Source organism: Salmo salar, chromosome ssa18, assembly GCF_905237065.1.
Source record: "Salmo salar chromosome ssa18, Ssal_v3.1, whole genome shotgun sequence".
Lineage (NCBI taxonomy): Eukaryota > Metazoa > Chordata > Actinopteri > Salmoniformes > Salmonidae > Salmo > Salmo salar.
In genome coordinates this window covers 17,038,622-17,059,118 of record NC_059459.1, presented here as the reverse complement: position 1 = coordinate 17,059,118, position 20,497 = coordinate 17,038,622, and the positions used below count along the sequence as shown (strand labels likewise).

The window sequence follows — 20,497 nt, the reverse complement described above, 5'->3', positions numbered from 1 at the left end:
GAAGGGCTATATAAATACATTTGATTTGATTGATTTGATTGATTTGATTTGAAGTGCTTAAAATGCCCTATGGATGTTTCTGGCTTGGGAGAAACAGAGGGTGTTACCTTTGACCCCAATCAACTGGAGTGTGTGTGGTCAACCTGTTGTTCAGTCTATTGAGGCTGACTACTTTATACTACATACTGAATGGAGGCTGATACTGAACAAGAACCTGCTGATGAGTGGAATGCATCAAAAGCAGAGTGGAGTGGGTGTATGCTGGGTCTCACCGGGTTAGAAGAGGTCAACCTGTGATTATGCGATAATGAAGGAGAGGAGAGTGGTGTGGTGCATGAGTGTTAAGATTGACATTCACCCACAGTGTGTGTGTGTGTGTGTGTGTGTGTGTGTGTGTGTGTGTGTGTGTGTGTGTGTGTGTGTGTGTGTGTCCGCGTGCGCACTTATGGGTGCCTGCCATTCTTATGCAAAGGATTTACAATGTCCAAATTGCCATCCATTGCCAAACGGATCTACTGCAATAGGCTATCTGAAAGAAACGATGGAATATGGGCCTACTGCATCCAGGAGAGGGCAACGATGAGCGCGTATTTTTTTGTTCCAAATAACGCCTGCTGCTTCAAAAATGTATCCCACTGGGCACAGACTCAAGTTCGACGTCTAGTGTTGATTTACATTTGATTGTGTTGTCAATTAACCTGAATTCAACATTACATCATAAAAAATTTAAACCATAGGCTAATTCTGTTGGCTATAGCTTTACAATCTCTCTCTCTCTCTCTCTCTCTCTCTCTCTCACACACACACACACACACACTCCTCCCCTCTCTTTTCTGCGCTCTCTCTTCAACATCACCAGCCTCGCTGCAGACTGTGTCCTGCGAGAACTGGCACCAAACTGAAGCATCCATGGAGTGCTCCGTCCTCTTGCAACAGCCACAACGCACAACACTTCGGTCCGAAGTAATATAGAAGACAACATCGCAACCGACGCAAGATAGAATACCAACATTTTCTTTCACCCATCGACAGCCCATCTCTTGCGTTGTGTAACTTTCCGAAGCCCTCTTTCTCCCGGCTTCCCTCCACGTTCACTTTCCGGGACCCCAGAAGCCTTGTCGCCGTAAAAACGTATCCATGGATGGGATGGCTTTTGACATGATGCCCGGGACCGTCCGGGTGCGGTGTGGGCCGCTTCAAGTGATGCTGAACCAACAGAAAACCAAAGCTCGGCGGAAAAAGCGAAAGGAGTTGCTCGGTGTGCAGATGTGCTTCATTGGGGTGCTGCTCGTGCTTGTAATGGGGCTCTCGTGTTTGGCGGAGAAAGCAGGTGAGATACTTGTTGCCAGAATGTATTGTTGAACAGTTGCCTATTTGCAATCGTTTGGGAGAGTGTTTGTATTGAGTTTCACTATTGTATGAGGCTCCTAAGAATGGACATATAGGCAGTGATGCTAGAACTTTGTTCAATAATATCAGTTTTAGTAGGCACTTCATAGTGAGTGAGCAGCTTGGTCTCATATTCAAGACGTAATATAGGAAAGGTAAATCAGGGACACTGGAACTAGTATATGTCACATTTGGTATGGTTACTTAAGGAAAAAAGAAAGTAGGGTGGTTGGTCGGGCATATAACACGAACGTTTAGTAACCCAAAGGTTGTGAGTTCAAATCTCATTACAGGCAATTTTAGCTAATTTTCTGCTAATTACTACTTTGTAGTAAGCTAACACTTCCCCTACCTTAGCCCTAACTGTAACCGTTTAACCTTACTCCTAAACGTAACCCTAACCTAACCCCTAGCCTAGCTAACATTAACCAGCTAAATAATGTTAGCCACCTAGCTAAAATTCGTAACATATAATATGAAATTGTAATTCGTAACATATCATACGAAATGGGTGATGGACATCAACAAATGAATACATACCATACGAAACATTATATATTGTATGATATACTATATTGTATAATATATTGTAAATGGGGATTCCGGATGTACATACAGAGTAATATAAAATGCTCTGAGACCAGGTTGGAGTGTTACCTTTTAGTTTCCATGAGAATCGTCTTTTATGTTGGCCTAAAGCAAGGATTGTGCATAAATTAGTTACAACAAATAATGCCTATTTTTACCTTTATTTAACTAGGCAAGTCAAGAACAAATTCTTATTTTCAATGACAGCCCAGGGACAGTGGGTTAACTGCCTTGTTCAGGGGCAGAACAACAGATTTTTATCTTGTCAGCTCTGGGATTCGATCTTGCAACCTTTCAGTACTAGTCCAACGCTCTAACCACTAGGCTACCTGCCACCCATGTGTGGTGCAAGAACTGTAATTTGTTAAATGTTACAAATTTGCTAAATTGATGCTATGTTACCAATTCCAATTTGTTGTGGTTAACATTAACTAGGCTAGGAGTTAAGTTAAAGCAAAGGTGTCAAACTCATTCCGTGGACAGCAGTGTCTTTGGGTTTTCGCTCCTCTCTTGTACTTGATTGATAAATTAAGGTCACTAATTGCGGAACTCTCCACACCTGGTTGTCTTGGGCATAATTGAAAGGAAAAAACATAAGCCTGCCGACACGAGGCTCTCCATGGAATTAGACCTAGACAACCAGGCGAGGGGAGTTTCTTACCAATTAGTGACCTTAGTTCATCAAGTACAAGGGAGAAGTGTGAACCCGCAGATGCTCTGCCCTCCGTGGAATGAGTTTGACACATATGGTATAGATCAATAAAAAGAATGAACGCTATTAAAAATAACTTTTACTAGTGATGTGTGTCCCTCAGTTTTATGTCGTTGATGTTACCCCCTTCAAAATCACTCTTTACAAAGATATACAAAGACCTTGAGCATTCTCTCCAATGGCAAACTGTTATTGGGGATATATTAAATACAATTATTTGTTAATCACACCTTTTTAGTATGCCATAAATTTGAGGATTCCATTGATCATTTGTTATCTAATTCCAAAGTGTTACGTGGCGTTACTCAATTTAAAATTATTAAATATCACTTTAGTAAATTATTTTGAAATAGTTGCTTAGCTTAGATTTGAGAATTTTCGCCATTTAAGAAAATCCTCATTTACCAAAATGTCACATTGGCGTTACCATCATTGGTGTTACTACTCCTACTAGTGGCACAATGTTATTGTAATGGTAAAAAGTCATTAAGCTACAATATTAGTTGATTTACTATGGGAAGATGTACCCAAATACATTTAAATGAAAACATCTTGAAAAGTATGTTTCTTTTTTCTCAAATGCCATTTCCAAATGCCACCGTAATTCAAGCACAACCCAGCTACGTATGTGTCTCTTGCTCTGTCAACAAATTTCATAAAATCCTATGTCCAATATGGGTCTATTGAAAGAAGAACTGAACATGAGAAACTGAACATGACCATAATATGATATTTGATCATCACTGAACAAAAAGTGGAGAAAAGTGAAACAATTCACATTCTTGCAAGGTCAGGAAAAATTACCAAGAGGGGAGAGGGACACTGGTGACATCTTCCTGCATTATCCCCCTTATACACTGTCAAAGCAAGAGAGATAATAAAACAAAACATTTTAGATTTCACATAATGCTACTTACCAAATACAGAGTTGGTTTTATCTTAAGGGAAAGCAAGCTCAAAGTTGAATGTTAGTTGCGACTCAATGTGTCTAAGAAAATCAATCACTGACATCACTTGTAGGCTATTTGGAGGTAAAGTACAACATGATATTGTATCAGTGACACACTCTATGGGCACCTCTTATCTTATTACCTTATTTTATTTACACCTATACTGACGTAATGGATTGGATTATTATAACACTCTTCCAGATTGTCAAAGTAGGCGGACATTCCATCATCCACTAGTTTTCTACAGAACCAAGGTGCTGATGCTCTGTGGTATCAACAGTGGAAGTCGGAGGTTAACATACACCTTAGCCAAATACATTTCAATTAAGTTTTTCACAATTCCTGACATTTCATCTGAGTAAAAATTCCCTGTCAGTTAGGATCACCACTTTATTTTAAGAATGTGAAATGTCAGAATAATAATAGAGAGAATTATTTATTTCAGCTTGTATTTCTTTCATCACATTCCCAGTGAGTCAGAAGTAGACATACACTCAATTAGTATTTGGTAACATTGCCTTTAAATTGTTTAACTTGGGTCAAAAATTTCAGGTAGCCTTCCACAAGCTTCCCACAATAAGTTGGGTGAATTTTGGCCCATTCCTCTTGACAGAGCTGGTGTAACTGAGTCCTTGCTCAGTTCCTCCTTGCTCGCACACACTTTTTCAATTCTGCCCACAAATTTTCTATAGAATTGATGTCAGGACTTTGTGATGGCCGCTCCAATACCTTGACTTTGTTGTCCTTAAGCCATTTTGCCACAACTTTGGAAGAATGCTTGGGGTCAATGTCCATTTGGAAGACCCATTTGCAACCAAGCTTTAACTTCCTGACTGATGTCTTGAGATGTTGCTTCAATATATCCACATGATTTTCCTTCCCCATGATGCCATATATTTTGTGAAGTGCACCAGTCCCTCCTGCAGCAAAGCACCCCCACAACATGATGCTGCCACCCCTGTGCTTCACGGTTGGGATGGTGTTCTTCGGCTTGCAAGCCTCCCCCTTTTTCCTCCAAACATAACGATGGTCATTATGGCCAAACAGTTCTATTTTTGTTTCATCAGACCAGAGGACATTTCCCCAAAAAGTATGATCTTTGTCCCCATGTGCAGTTGCAAACCGTAGTCTGTCTTTTTTATGGCGGTTTTGGAGCAGTGGTTTCTTCCTTGCTGAGTGGCCTTTCAAGTTATGTCGATATAGGACTTGTTTTAGTGTGGATATAGATACTTTTGTACCGGTTTTCTTCAGCATCTTCACAAGGTCCTTTGCTGTTGTTCTGGGATCAATTTGCACTTTTCGCACCAAAGTACGTTCATCTCTAGGAGACAGAACCCATCTCCTTCCTGAGCGGTATGATGGCTGTGTGGTTCCATGGTGTTTATACTGTGTACTATTGTTTATACTGATGAACGTGGTACCTTCAGGTGTTTGGAAATTGCTCCCAAGGATGAACCAGACTTGTGGAGGTCTACAATTTATTTTCTGAGGTCTTGGCTGATTTATTTTGATTTTCCCATGATGTCAAAGAAAGAGGCACCGAGTTTGAAGGTAGGCCTTGAAATACATCCACAGGTACACCTCCAATTGACTCAAATTATGTCAATTATCCTATCAGAAGCTTCTAAAGCCATGACATAATTTTCTTGAATTTTCCAAGCTGTTTAAAGGCACAGTCAACTTAGTGTATGTAAACTTCTGACCCACTGGAATTGTGATACAGTGAATTTTAAGTTAAATAATCTGTCTGTAAACAATTGTTGGAAAAATTACTTGTGTCATGCACAAAGTAGATGTCCTAACCGACTTGCCAAAACTGTAGTATGTTAACAAGAAATTTATGGAGTGGTTGAAAAAGGAGTTTTAATGACTCCAACCTAAGTGTATGTAAACTTCCGACCTCAACTGTATGTTGTCAAGCACCTGTATGAATGTTGTTATTTTCCTCTACTGATAAGATGGCGGTGTCAGGGACTGTAAACTTGATCATTGATTGTGTTGTCAGATGGTGCTGATTCCCTTCCTCAGAGTATAGTGATGTTTTCCAGGGCTGACCGTCAGTCATCATGAACCCACACCAACAAATTGTGCATGTGTGCCTGCCTGTGTGCACTGTTTACTCTGTCTCCCATATAGCATCAACCCCTTCACGTCCCTCGCTCTCTTCCTCCATCTGCTCCTATGTCTTTCCATTCAGGCCCTTTTTTTTAAACATAGCAATATAATAATTACACTTAGGGTTCTATTTTCGTCTGGCGGTAAGTTGGTGCAAGTGTCAAACGCACATTAGTTTGCAATTTCGTTATGTAAAAACTGGCGCACTGGCATTTCCCAGACCTAATGCCAGGTTTGGCAATTTACCTGTCTAACATCAGCTCACTTGCGCTGAGGTGGAAGGGGTGGCAATATTTGAGGTGTGTCCTTAACAAGCGCAAAAGTGACAATTTCATGCAGGGTAATGGGGAGTTTTAAGACCCACAAAAAGCTGGTCTTAACAGTAATGCAGTTGATAATGGAATGGGTTTTGAGAGTGGAAGACCAGCCTACCCAGCCTTGATGCTGCCCATGGAAGAGATGTGCATTTTGTGTCTGAATTTCCCCCCAAAATAAAAAATACTTGGTTTCCGCCTATTTCGCCTTCCCTCCCCTTAATCAAGGCTAGTTTATCAGAGTCACATAGGTGCATCTTTTTATCCTGGCCATTAGCCAACTAGCCTATGAATAAAGGGGTTTTAAATGGTCTACTAAGAGGGCTTTGAAATAATTTGGAGGTCTTTGCCCTCCTGCTTTTTCATTATTCACAATTCACATACCTGCATACTTCATTTAGCTTGTTCGAGTAGGCTATCCATCCCAATTTTCAAAGAGCGCCCCTCAGACGATTAGGCTACCAAAGATATATTTGTGCTAGTGATGTTTGGGTTGACTCAACCAGCAGTCGGGCAGGTTTAGGGTCATGAAATATTGTGTGGATGAAAGGCGGACGGGTTGAATAGAGAACAATACCTTAAATCCATAAATGTATGATTCTTGTGCAGTTTATATTTATAGGCTACATTGAGGTTTTTCTTTCATTATTTTAGGCTATCTGGCATTAGTGTGTAAGCATAAACCTATGCGCGCCAAATAGCCTACACAGCAATCGCCAAATGCTTTTTGGAATGGGCAGAAAAAGTTGAAGTCGATCCACGGATGCCGAAAAGGCAATGTCTCTGTGGTAAGTTTAATTCAATAAGAAAAAAGCTGCGAAAGGGAGAGTTGAAAATTAAAAGACGATAGGGCCAGAAAAGTAATGTTTGGGAAACATTTGGTGAAGTGGTAAAAGGATGATAGCAGTGCCGTCAATGTTATGTGTGAAGATTGAGGAGGTAAACAAATTCAACAGTCACAAGATATAGACATTGTCCTTTTCGGCATCGGCACATCAACGGAACTGTAGCCTACTGTTCAGATGATGGTTAAAAGGAAACAGAAATCTTGACACTGACCTCTCACATTGCTTTAATATTACCTCCTGCAGAATAAAACATTTCTTTCAGTAATTTATAGACCAAATGTAACCAATATTTTCACAAGGGAAAAGGCTTGGAGAAATATGATTTATTTCTTTCAGCATCTTGAGAGAATAGGAATGCAATTAGATATTGTCTGTAGAGGTGCTATCTTTATCAGCATCATAAAAGCTGATAGTATTTTACAACCACATGAAATGAATCCAAGCCGAACTGAAATCTTATCAGAAACATAGGCCTACATGTTGGGTCGTTTTCACAGCTTCCTATTTCCTTACAACCGGCCAAACTGATGTCATTTGGACATTTTGCAAAGAAAATCTTTCCTTGTTATTATTTTTTTTATTTTATTGGATTTTCTCTGTACTGATGAAAACTTGATTAAAGCATTCATTCTATCGATTTATGACATTCTGGTGATCAAGAGTTTATTTAGTCTTCTAGTAATGATGGAAGAGAAGCTGCATGTATAATTATTGACAAGTTGACTAACAAATAGCCTACCAAAATGTCTGAAATAAGCAGAAACATAGGCTACATCTAAATTAGGTTAGAAAAATCATGCACCCCCAGTCAAAAAATAGTCTCTGACCAGCCTACAGCGCATTTTTGGGTCTGGGTCTGGTGTGTTTGGGTCTGGTGCGGGACTCAGATTTTCACTTTATCACATATAGTCTAGTCGGGCAGTTGCGGATGGGTTATTAGCAGTTGCGGGTGTGTGTGGGTGAACAAAAAACTGACCCGCGCACCACTAACACGCGCTCCTCCAAACTATTCAATTCTCTTACAGTGAGGGAAAAAAGTTTTTGATCCCCTGCTGATTTTGTACGTTTGCCCACGGACAAAGAAATTATCAGTCTATAATTTTAATGGTAGGTTTATTTGAACAGTGAGAGACATAATAGCAACAAATAAATCCAGAAAAACACATGTCAAAAATGTTCTAAATTGATTTGCATTTTAATGAGGGAAATAAGTATTTGACCCCCTCTCAATCAGAAAGATTTCTGGCTCCCAGGTGTCTTTTATACAGGTAACGAGCTGAGATTAGGAGCCCACTCTTAAAGGGAGTGCTCCTAATCTCAGTTTGTTACCTGTATAAAAGACACCTGTCCACAGAAGCAATTAATCAGATTCCAAACTCTCCACCATGGCCAAGACCAAAGAGCTCTCCAAGGATGTCAGGGACAATATTGTAGACCTACACAAGGCTGGAATGGGCTACAAGACCATCGCCAAGCAGCTTGGTGAGAAGGTGACAACAGTTGGTGCGATTATTCGCAAATGGAAGAAACACAAAAGAACTGTCAATCTCCCTCGGCCTGGGGCTCCATGCAAGATCTCACCTTGTGGAGTTGCAATGATCATCAGAACGGTGAGGAATAAGCCCAGAACTACACGGAAGGATCTTGTCAATGATCTCAAGGCAGCTGGGACCATAGTCACCAAGAAAACAATTGGTAACACACTACGCTGTGAAGGACTGAAATCCTGCAGCGCCCGCAAGGTCCCCCTGCTCAAGAAAGCACATATACATGCCCGTCTGAAGTTTGCCAATGAACATCTGAATGATTCAGAGGACAACTGGGTGAAAGTGTTGTGGTCAGATGAGACCAAAATGGAGCTCTTTGGCATCAACTCAACTCGCCGTGTTTGGAGGAGGAGGAATGCTGCCTATGACCCCAAGAACACCATCCCAACTGTCAAACATGGAGGTGGAAACATTATGCTTTGGGGGTGTTTTTCTGCTAAGGGGACAGGACAACTTCACCGCATCAAAGGGACAATGGACGGGGCCATGTACCGTCAAGTCTTGGGTGAGAACCTCCTTCCCTCAGCCAGGGCATTGAAAATGGGTCGTGGATGGGTATTCCAGCATGACAATGACCCAAAACACACGGCCAAGGTAACAAAGGAGTGGCTCAAGAAGAAGCACATTAAGGTCCTGGAGTGGCCTAGCCAGTCTCCAGACCTTAATCCCATAGAAAAGCTGTGGAGGGAGCTGAAGGTTCGAGTTGCCAAACGTCAGCCTCGAAACCTTAATGACTTGGAGAAGTTCTGCAAAGAGGAGTGGGACAAAATCCCTCTTGAGATGTGTGCAAAGCTGGTGGCCAACTACAAGAAACGTCTGACCTTTGTGATTGGCAACAAGGGTTTTGCCACCAAGTACTAAGTCATGTTTTGCAGAGGGGTCAAATACTTATTTCCCTCATTAAGATGCAAATCAATTTATAACATTTTTGACATGTGGTTTTCTGGATTTTTTTGTTGTTATTCTGTCTCTCACTGTTCAAATAAACCTACCATTAAAATTATAGACTGATCATTTTTTTTGTCAGTGGGCAAATGTACAAAATCAGCAGGGGATCAAATACTTTTTTCCCTCACTGTATAATGCCTTGTCGACAGCCATTTAAAAAAAAAACTTGCCTCACACATAGGCAACGACACAAATGACAGGAGCCTTGTAGTTTCTATAGACAAGCAAATGTTATGAATAAAGACATTTAGGCTTATATGTGCACATGTAGCACATAGGGATGTGTGTTACTCCTCAGCCTTAAGTGTCCCGCTTGCGGCGTCTCATTAGCTAGCTTTTGAGGTGGCACAATCGGCTAAGACGCTCGAGGAGGGCGGTCACGTGTGTTTGTGAGGCACACGGGCCTGAGTTTAAACCAGGTATGGGCTGAATCGGGAGGAAGTGGTACTTGCTAAGCAAGCAGCGTGACATACTTTACACACACAGTGCCATGGAATGAGAAGCGATTTATGATATCATGCTTCTGACCCAATCCTATTTAGAATTTTCATTGTTGGTTTAAAAAGCAGATTGATTGATTGTTTTTTGTTTAACTTGTTTAAAAACCAAACTAATTAGAAAGATTCACCTTCCTTGGGTTTATGGTGAGAACGTAGGCTACATGGCTTGAATGCAATGCAAATCCATCTGCTATTGCTGGAGAAGTGCAAATTTGATCTGTAAGATGGTTCCAGGATGTTTATAAAACACAAAATATTTTTGCAGTATAACTGTGAGTGGACATTCACCCTTTCTCTTTATTTTGGATCTTTATCCAGCTCCTGTGAAAAGTGAGGATGTGCGTAAAACCCTCCATAGTCTAAGTTGCCTTGTCTGTATTATACGCCCACAACAATGTCCAGCCTGTAATTTACAGTAGGCTCAGCCCCTATATCAGTGCAAATGCTATAGCCTATATTTAACAATGTATTTCCATATTGAAGCAACGCAATTAGAACAATGCGAACTGCAAACAAGTTTAACATATTTAGCAAATGGGGCAGGCTATTTAGTGAGCTAGGCTAACATTCAAATTGGAGTTGATGACATTGCAATACATAAAACAAATACAAATCAAATGTTGTCACATGTCCCGAATACAACAGGTTTATACCTTACAGTGAAATGCTTACTTACAAGCTCTTAACCAAAAATGCAGTTTTAAGAAAATACCGAGGAGAAAAAAAAGTAAGAGATAAGAATAACAAATAATTAAAGAGCAGCAGTAAATAACAATAGCGGGGCTATATACAGGGCGTACCATTACAGAGTCAAGGCCAATGTGCGGGGGCACCGGTGTCGAGGTAATTAATATGTACATGCAGGTAGAGTTATTAAAGTGACTATGCATAGATAATAACAGAGTAGCAGCAGTGTTCCGGGGGGGGGGGGGGGGCAATGCAAATAGTCTGGGTAGCCATTTCATTAGCTGTTCAGGAGTCTCTTATGGCTTGGGGGTAGAAGTTGTTTAGAAGCCTCTAGGACCTAGACTTGGCACATCGGTACAGCTTGCCGTGCGGTAGCAGAGAGAACAGTCTATGACTAGGGTGGCTGGAGTCTTTGACAATTTTTAGGGCCTTCCTTTGACACCGCCTGGTATAGAGGTCCTGGATGGCAGGAAGCTTGGCCCCAGTGATGTACTGGGCCATACGCACTACCCTCTGTAGTGCCTTGTAGTCGGAGGCCGAACAGTTGCCTATACCAGGCAGTGATACAACCCGTCAGGATGCTCTCGATGGTGCAGCTGTAAAACCTTTTGAGGATCTGAGGACCCATGCCAAACCCTTTCAGTCTCCTGAGGAGGAATAGGTTTTGTCGTATCCTCTTCATGACTGTCTTGGTGTGCTTGGGACCATGTTAGTTTGTTGGTGATGTGGACGCCAAGGAACTTGAATCTCTCAACCTGCTCTACTACAGCCCCGTCGATAAGAATGGGGGCGTGCTCGGTCCTCCTTTTCCTGTAGTCCACAATCATCTCCTTTGTCTTGATCACGATGAGGGAGAGGTTGTTGTACTTGCACCACACGGACAGGTCTCTGACCTCCTCCCTATAGGTTGTCTCGTCGTTGTCGGTGAACAGGCCTACTACTATTGTGTCATCAACAAAAGTAATGATGGTGTTGGAGTCGTGCCTGGCCGTGCAGTCATGAGTGAACAGGGAGTACAGGAGGGGGCTGAGCACGCACCCCTGAGGGGCCCCCGTGTTGAGGATCAGCATGCCGGATGTTTTGTTACTTACCCTTTCCACCTGGGGGCGGCCCGTCAGGAAGTCCAGGATCCAGTTGCGGAGGGAGGTGTTTAATCCCAGGTTCCTTAGCTTAGTGATGAGCTTTGAGGGCACTATGGTGTTGAATGCTGAGCTGTAGTCAATGAATAGCATTCTCACATAGGTGTTCCTTTTGTCCAGGTGTGACAGGGCAGTGTGGAGTGCAATAGAGATTGCATCATCTGTGGATCTGTTGGTGTGGTATGCAAATTGGAGTGGGTTTAGGGTTTCTGGGATAATGGTGTTGATGTGAGCCATGACCAGTCTTTAATAGCATTTCATGGTTACAGACGTGAGTGCTACTGGTCAGTAGTCATTTAGGCAGGTTACCTGAGTGTTTTTGGGCACAGGGACTATGATGGTCTGCTTGAAACATGTTGGTATTACAGACTCAGACAGGGAAAGGTTGAAAATGTCAGTGAAGACACTTGCCAGTTGGTCAGCGCATGCTCGGAGTACACGTCCTGGTAATACGTCTGGTCCTGCGGCCTTGTGAATGTTGACCTGTTTTGAAGGTCTTACTCACATCGGCTGCGGAGAGCGTGATCACACAGTCGTCCAGAACGGCTGATGTTCTCATGCATGTTTCAGTGTTACTTGCCTCAAAGCGAACATTGAAGTTATTTAGCTCGTCTGATAGGCTCGTGTCACTGGGCAGCTCTCAGCTGTGCATCCCTTTGTGGTCTGTAATAGTTTGCAAGCCCTGCCACACCGAATGAGCATCGGAGCCGGTGTAGTATGATTCGATCTTTGTCCTGTATTGACGCTTTGCCTGTTTGATGGTTCGTTGGATGGCATAACGGGATTTCTTATAAGCTTCCGGGTTAGAGTCCCGCTCCTTGAAAGCGGCAGCTCTACCCTTTATCTCAGTGCGAATGTTGCCTGTAAATCATGGCTTCTGGTTGGGTTATGTACGTACAGTCACTGTGGGGACGATGTCCTCAATGCACTTATTGATAAAGCCATTGACTGATGTGGTGTACTCCTCAATGCCATCTGAAGAATCCCGGAACATATTCCAGTCTGTGCTAGCAAACCAGTCCTGTAGTTTAGCATCTGCTTCATCTGACCACTTATTTATAGACCGAGTCACAGGTGCTTCCTGCTTACATTTTTTCTTGTAAGCAGGAATCAGGAGTATAGAATTATGGTCAGATTTGCCAAATGGAGGGTGAGGGAGAGCTTTGTACTCTGTGTCTGGAGTAAAGGTGTTCTGGAGTAAAGAATTTTTTTCCTCTGGTTACACATTTAACATGCTGATAGAAATGAGGTAAAACTGATTTAAGTTTCCCTGCATTAAAGTCCCCGCCCACTAGGAGCGCAGCCTCTGGATGAGCGTTTTCCTGCTTATAGCGATATACAGCTCATTGAGCGCAGTATTAGTGCCAGCATCGGTCTGTGGTGGTATGTAGACAGCTACTAAAAATCCAGATGAAAACTCTCTAGGTACAGTTGAAGTCGGAAGTTTACATACACTTAGGTTGGAGTCATTAAAACTCCTTTTTCAACCACTCCACAAATTTCTCATTGGCAAGTCGGTTAACCTCTATGGGCTAGGTGGGACGCTAGCGTCCCCCCCGTGGTGCACTCCATCAACAGCAGGTGCATTTCAAGAGCGGCAAATTTGAAACCAAATAAATGTCAAAATTCAAATTTTTCAAACATACAACTATCTTACACCCTTTGAAAGATAAACATCTCCTTAATCTAACCACGTTGTCCGATTTCAAAAAGTTTTTACGGCGAAAGCATAAAGTTAGATTATGTTAGGAGAGTACATTGACAATAGCTGTGTGTAATGTTTTGTCAATTCAAAGACAGGGTCAGCAAAACCATAAAACCAGCTAAAATGATGCACTAACCTTTTACAATCTCCATCAGATGACACTCCTAGGACATTATGTTAGACAATGCATGCATTTTTAGTTCTATCAAGTTCATATTTATATCCAAAAACAGCGTTTTACTATGGCATTGATGTTGAGGAAATCGTTTCCCTCCAATAACCGGCAGTCAAGTCAGCACCACAAATTAAATAATTAAAATTAGAAAACATTGGTAAAATATTATATTGTCATTTAAAGAATTATAGATTTACATCTCTTGAACGCAATCAACTTGCCAGATTTAAAAATAACCTTACTGGGAAATCACACTTTGCAATAATCTGAGCACTGCGCCCAGAAAAATACGCGTTGCGATACAGACTAGCCGCCATGTTGGGGAGATCTAAAATCGAAAATACTATGTAAATAATCCATTACCTTTGATTCTCTTCATCAGATGTCACTTCCAGGTATCACAGGTCCATAACGAATGTAGTTTTGTTCAAAAAAGCTCATCATTTATGTCCAAAAATCTCCGTCTTGTTAGCACATGATCTAAGCCCGCCGGACTTCACTTCATGAACGAGGGGAAAAAATATATTTACGTTCGTTCAAACATGTCAAACGTTGTATAGCATAAATCATTAGGGCCTTTTTTAACCAGAACATGAATAATATTCAAGGTGGACGAATGCATTCTCTTTAATAACGTATTGGAACGAGGGGACCCAACCTGAACTCGCGCGCCAGAGTCTAATCGGCCATCACCGTTCCATGGCTCTTGTTCGGTCAGATCTCACAGTAAAAGACTCAAAACACTTTGTAAAGGCTGGTGACATCTAGTGGAAGCAATAGGAAGTGCCAAAATATTCCTCAGCCCCTGTGTTTTTCAATGGCATAGGTTTAAAGGTAATACAACACATCAGATATCCACTTCCTGTCAGAATCTGTCTCAGGGTTTTGCCTGCCAAATGAGTTCTGTTATACTCACAGACACCATTCAAACAGTTTTAGTAACTTTAGGGTGTTTTCTATCCATATATAATAAGTATATGCATATTCTAGTTACTGGGTAGGATTAGTAACCAGATTAAATCGGGTACGTTTTTTTATCCAGCCGTGAAAATACTGCCCCCTAGCCCCAACAGGTTAAGACATCTACTTTGTGCATGACACAAGTAATTTTTCCAACAATTGTTTACAGACAGATTATTTCACTTATAATTCACTGTATCACAATTCCAGTGGGTCAAAAGTTTACATACACTAAGTTGACTGTGCCTTTAAACAGCTTGGAAAATTCCAGAAAAGGATGTCATGGCTTTAGAAGCTTCTGATAGGCTAATTGACATCATTTGAGTCAATCGGAGGTGTACCTGTGGATGTATTTCAAGGCCTACCATCAAACTCAGTGCCTCTTTGCTTGACATCATGGGAAAATCTGAAGAAATCAGCCAAGACCTCAGAAAATAAATTGTAGACCTCCACAAGTCTGGTTCATCCTTTGGAGCAATTTCCAAACGTCTGAAGGTACCACATTCATCTGTACAAACAATAGTACACAAGTATAAACACCATGGGACCACGCAGCCGTCATACCGCTCAGGAAGGAGACATGTTCTGTCTCCTAGAGATGAACGTACTTTGGTGCGAAAAGTGCAAATTGATCCCAGAACAAAAGCAAAGGACCTTGTAAAGATGCTGGAGGAAACAGGTACAAAAGTATCTATAGCCACAGTGAAACGAGTCCTATATTGACATAACCTGAAAGGCCGCTCAGCAAGGAAGAAACCACTGCTCCAAAACTACCATAAAAAAGCCAGACTACGGTTTGGAACTGCACATGGGGACAAAGATCATACTTTTTGGAGAAATGTCCTCTGGTCTGATGAAACAAAAATAGAACTGTTTGGCCATAATGACCATCGTTATGTTTGGAGGAAAAAGGGGGATGCTTGCAGCACGGGGGTGGCAGCATCATGTTGTGGGGTTGCTTTTCTGTAGGAGGGACTGGTGCACTTCACAAAATATATGGCATCATGAGGAAGGACAATTATGTGGATATATTGAAGCAACATCTCAAGACATCAGTCAGGCAGTTAAAGCTTGGTCACAAATGGGTCTTCCAAATGGACAATGACCCCACGCATTCTTCCAAAGTTGTTGCAAAATGGCTTAAGGACAACAAAGTCAAGGTATTGGAGTGGCCATCACAAAGCCCTGACCTCAAACCTATAGAAAATCTGTGGGCAGAACTGAAAAAATGTGTACAAGTGAGGAGGCCTACAAACCAGTTACACCAGCTCTGTCAGGAGGAATGGGCCAAAATTCACCCAACTTATTGTGTGAAGCTTGTGGAAAGCTTCCCGAAACGTTTTACCCGATTTAAAGGCAATGCTACCAAATACTAATTGAGTGTATGTAAACTTCTGACCCACTTGGAATGTGATAACAAAAATAAAAGTTGAAATAAATCATTCTCTGGTCGTGTGTCTATACTATTATATCCCTCCCGTCCGACTCATTGAAGAAGAACTCTTTGTCCAGTTTGAGGTGAGCAATCGCAGTTCTGTCCAGCAGCTCTTTTCGGTCATAAGAGACGGTAGCAGCAACATTATGTACAGAACACGTTACAAACGCGGAAAAACAAACAAAATAGCATGGTTGGTTAAGAGCCGATAAGACGGCAGCCTTCCCATCATAAATACACATCTTGAATTAACCACATATTTAGCCAGGGGCATGTTCTGATTGGTTAGTGTGGAGCCAAGCCTCGACACACCCACAACTTGTTTATTTATCAAAACCCAACCGCCAGCAACTGCACCCTTAATTGTGGTTGTGAAAATAGCAAAAATATTTATGACACCCCCGACCCTACAGTATAGCATTACCACCAGCGCTTAGATGTATCATTGCGTTAGGTTTGTTAAAATAGAACCCTTAGAGAAACCATGGTAATTAATATGAGAAAACATGTTTTAGCAGATTTATTATCTCCTGCCATTTAATATAATTGGCCTTGACACTTTACCTAAGTCAGACCATTACACCCTATGGGTTGGTGAGTGATCCCTGAAAGACATGCTATCTACGTAGATGTCACTGAGACAAATGAACACAAGCAATGTATGGAGTGTCATCTGGGCACTAATGTGCTTTTCCTATGGTCTGCTAGATAATCTCATTGCATAACATGGTTGTGTTGTGGCAGCGATGGCAGAACACTAAAAAACAGCACAGAGCAAAGGAGTACTTTATAGATTTGGACCATGATGTTGTTATTGATTGAGAACACGGACTAAAGAGAGTGTGACGTAGGTATAGAGGTAGATTGGGAATGAGAGAGCAAGAGAAAAATGGAGTTGAGATGGTTGGCGGAGTTGGAGAGAGAATGGACAGAGGAAAGGAAAGGGGCAGAGAGCGGCTGGAATTGAGAAGGGTAGTTGGGAGATAGTGGTGCTGAGATGGAAACGGAAAGGGAGGAGATATGATAGTGAGAGGGAAATAAGGGGTAAAGATGAAGAGGAAATGAGAGGTATGATGGTGAAATAAGGGGTAGAGATGAAGAGGAAATGTATGATGGGGAAATAAGGGGTAGAGATGAAGAGGAAATGAGAGAGGTATGATGGTGAAATAAGGGGTAGAGATGAAGAGGAAATGAGAGAGGATGGTGAAATAAGGGGTAGAGATGAAGAGGAAATGAGGGAGGATGGTGAAATAAGGGGTAGAGATGAAGAGGAAATGAGAGAGGTATGATGGTGAAATAAGGGGTAGAGATGAAGAGGAAATGAGAGAGGATGGTGAAATAAGGGGTATAGATGAAGAGGAAATGAGAGAGGTATGATGGTGAAATAAGGGGTAGAGATGAAGAGGAAATGAGAGGTATATTGGTGAAATAAGGGGTAGAGATGAAGAGGAAATGAGAGAGGTATGATGGTGAAATAAGGGGTAGAGATGAAGAGGAAATGAGAACGGTATGATTGTGAAAAAAGGGGTAGAGATGAAGAGGAAATGAGAACGGTATGATTGTGAAATAAGGGGTAGAGATGAAGAGGAAATGAGAGAGGCAAAGATCGTGGTGGAGAATGGAGATGTAGACAGCAACTTGTCATCAGTAGCGAGTCTGAGGCAAAGTGACGTTTGCTCTCCTTCACTTGCACTCTCTCTTTCTGTCTCCCTTTCCATCTCCCTCTTTCTCTTTGCCCCCCTTCTCTCTTTTTCTTCCTCTCACTTCCTGTCTTACACAAACACACTTTCTCTCTCTGCTCTTTGAGGCTGTCACTAATTCGGCTGTATCTGGGTCAGCCGGTTTTAACAGAGAGCAGCGCTCCGCTCTGCGCCAGTCTGACTGGGAGAACACAACCTATTTTTCACTCCATCACTCGGTCCGTCTGTCTCCGTCTCTCTCTAAAACACTATCACCTTCCTTCGCTTGCAATTTCTGTCACTCTCTCTTACTTTTTATCTTTTCCCCTCCCTCTCTCTAATGCACTCTCCTTCTTTCGTTTATCTATCGCTCTCTTATGCTTTCTCACTACCTCTCTTTCGCACTCTCCAACCTTCAATCCACTTCATCAGTAAAGTGTAGACTGTTTTTCTTAGTTGTATGTACGGGATAGACATGGTAAACATTGTCCAACGAAATGCTTACATGCAGGTTCCTTCTCAACAATGCAACAACAATAAGATTATTTTTGTTCAAAAGATGAGAATACGAACAAAGTAAATGGCTCAGTAGAATAAACATTTTAGCATAAGTATAATACAGAAACACACAATTTATAGTCCAGTATTTACACATGTATTGGGGATAGGGGGGCAGTGTATAAATTGAGCAGTATAAGAAGTGTGTGTGTGTGTGTGTGTGTGTGTGTGTGTGTGTGTGTGTGTGTGTGTGTGTGTGTGTGTGTGTGTGTGTGTGTGTGTGTGTGTGTGTGTGTGTGTGTGTGTGTGTGTGTGTGTTGTTCAAGTCTTCAGCAATCTGATGGCTCAGAGACAGTTTCTATCAGACCTCATGCTCAGATACCGTCTTCCCGAACAGCTTGTTGCTGGGGTGTGTGGGTTCCTTGATGATGCTGCGTGCCTTCTCAGGCACCGTTTCGAGTAGATGTCCTGGATGGGTAGGAGCACAGTCTCAGTGATGGACTGAGCCATTTTCACCACCCGCTGGAGGACCTTGCCGTCCTGGATGGAGCAATTCCCATACCAGGCCATGATGCAACCAGACGGGACGCTCCCGATGGTGCAGCGGTAGTATTTGGAGAGGACCCGGGGCAGCATGCTGAATTTCTTCAGCCGCCTTAGGAGGTAGAGACGCTGTTGTGCCCTCTTGAGTGGTGGTGGTGTTGGTCCATAACAAGTCCTCTGTGACGTGGATGCCGTGGAACTTAAAACTCGTGACTCTACTGCAGTCCCGTTGATGTGGATCGGGGCATGTTCCTTCCTTTGCTTCCTGAAGTCAGCACCACAATGCCAGTTCACTTACCTTCTCCCTATAGGCTGACTCGTCATTGTTGGTTATCAGGCTGACAACCCTGGTGTCGTCAGCAAACTAGATGATGGAGTTGGTGCTGTGCAAAGTCACACAGTCGTGGGTGAACAGGGAGTACAGCAGAGGACTGAGGACACATCCCTCGGAGGCCCTGTGTTAAGTCAGTGTGGAGGAGATGTTGTTGCCAATCCTTACAGCCTGTGGTCTGCCCGTCAGGAAGTCCAGGATCCAGTTGAAGAGGGTTGTGCCCAGGGCTCTGAGCTTGGTGTTGAGCTTGGAGGGAACAATAGTGCTGAATGGTGAACTGTAGTCCGTGAACAGCATTCTCACATAGGTGTTCCTCTTGTCCAGATGTGTTACGGCCATGTAAATAGCAATGGAAATGGCATCTTCTGTGGATCTGTTGGAGCAGTAGGCAAATTGGAGTGGGTCCAGTATGCCAGGCATCTGGGCCATGACCAGCCTCTCGAAGCACTTCATGATGACCGAGGTGAGCGTGACGATAGTCGATAGTCATTTGGGAATGTCACCTTGTTTTTCTTGGGCATTGGGACAATGGTGGTCTCCTTAAAGCAGGTGGGGACTACAGCCTGGGACAGGGACAGGTTAAAGATGTCCGAGAAGACACCCGCCAGCTGGTCAGCACACACTCTGAGGACGTGGCCAGGGATGCCATCTGGGCCGGCGGCTCTGTCAGTATTCACTCTTTTGAGAGTTTTCCTCAGTCAGCCACGGAGACTGGTCGTCCGGAGCAGTGAGTCTTCCTGGATGGCTCGGTATTGACTGCTTCGAAGCGAGCGTAGAATGTGTTAAGTTCGGCTGGATTTGCCTTTGTAGTCTGTGATTGATAGTCTGTAGTCCTTGCCACGTGACGCGAGTCTGAATTGTCGAACATCAATTCAAGTTTGAGTCTGTGTTGTCTTTTTGCATCCCTAATGGATTTGCGGAGCTCGTATCTGCTTGCCTTTTATGCGCCACGCACCACCGAGTCGTCGGGGTTCATTCTGCTGACATTGAACGCTGCTGTACGGGCTCTCAACATTGTACCGATATCTCCATTCATTCACGGTTTTTGGTTGGGGTATGTCCGGATTGTTATTGTAGTATATCATCAACACATTTCCTAATGAAGCCTGTAACTGACGATCCATTCATGTTCATGGTTGAGTCCTGGATGGAGGAATCTTTCAACATATTCCAATCAGTATTCTCAAAACAATCCTCCAGCATTGTCTGCCTCCTCTGTCCAGCTCCTCATTGTTCTCTGTTGGTGATTCCCTCTTGAGTTGCTGCTTGTAGGCAGGGAGTAGGAACAGAGATGTGATCTGATTGGCCAAAGTGGGGGCAGGGATGGCTTTGTACGCGACAGATGTTTGTGTATACATGGTCAAGCACACTGGATCCTCTTGTGGGGCAGGATACATGTTAGTGATATTTTGGGGAAATTTGTTTTAGACGGGC

General features: G+C 42.7%; 1 protein-coding gene across 1 annotated transcript in view; it reads left to right on the top strand.

Moving 5' to 3' along the window:
* Positions 1-820: 820 nt before the first annotated feature.
* The window catches only part of slc24a3 (solute carrier family 24 member 3), a 91,272-nt gene continuing 71,595 nt past the window's right edge, over positions 821-20,497 (top strand). The window contains exon 1 of the mRNA XM_014154585.2: positions 821-1,330. Coding sequence (XP_014010060.2) covers positions 1,138-1,330 — 193 coding nt within the window. The 5' untranslated portion in view covers positions 821-1,137. The remainder of the gene's footprint in view (positions 1,331-20,497) is intronic.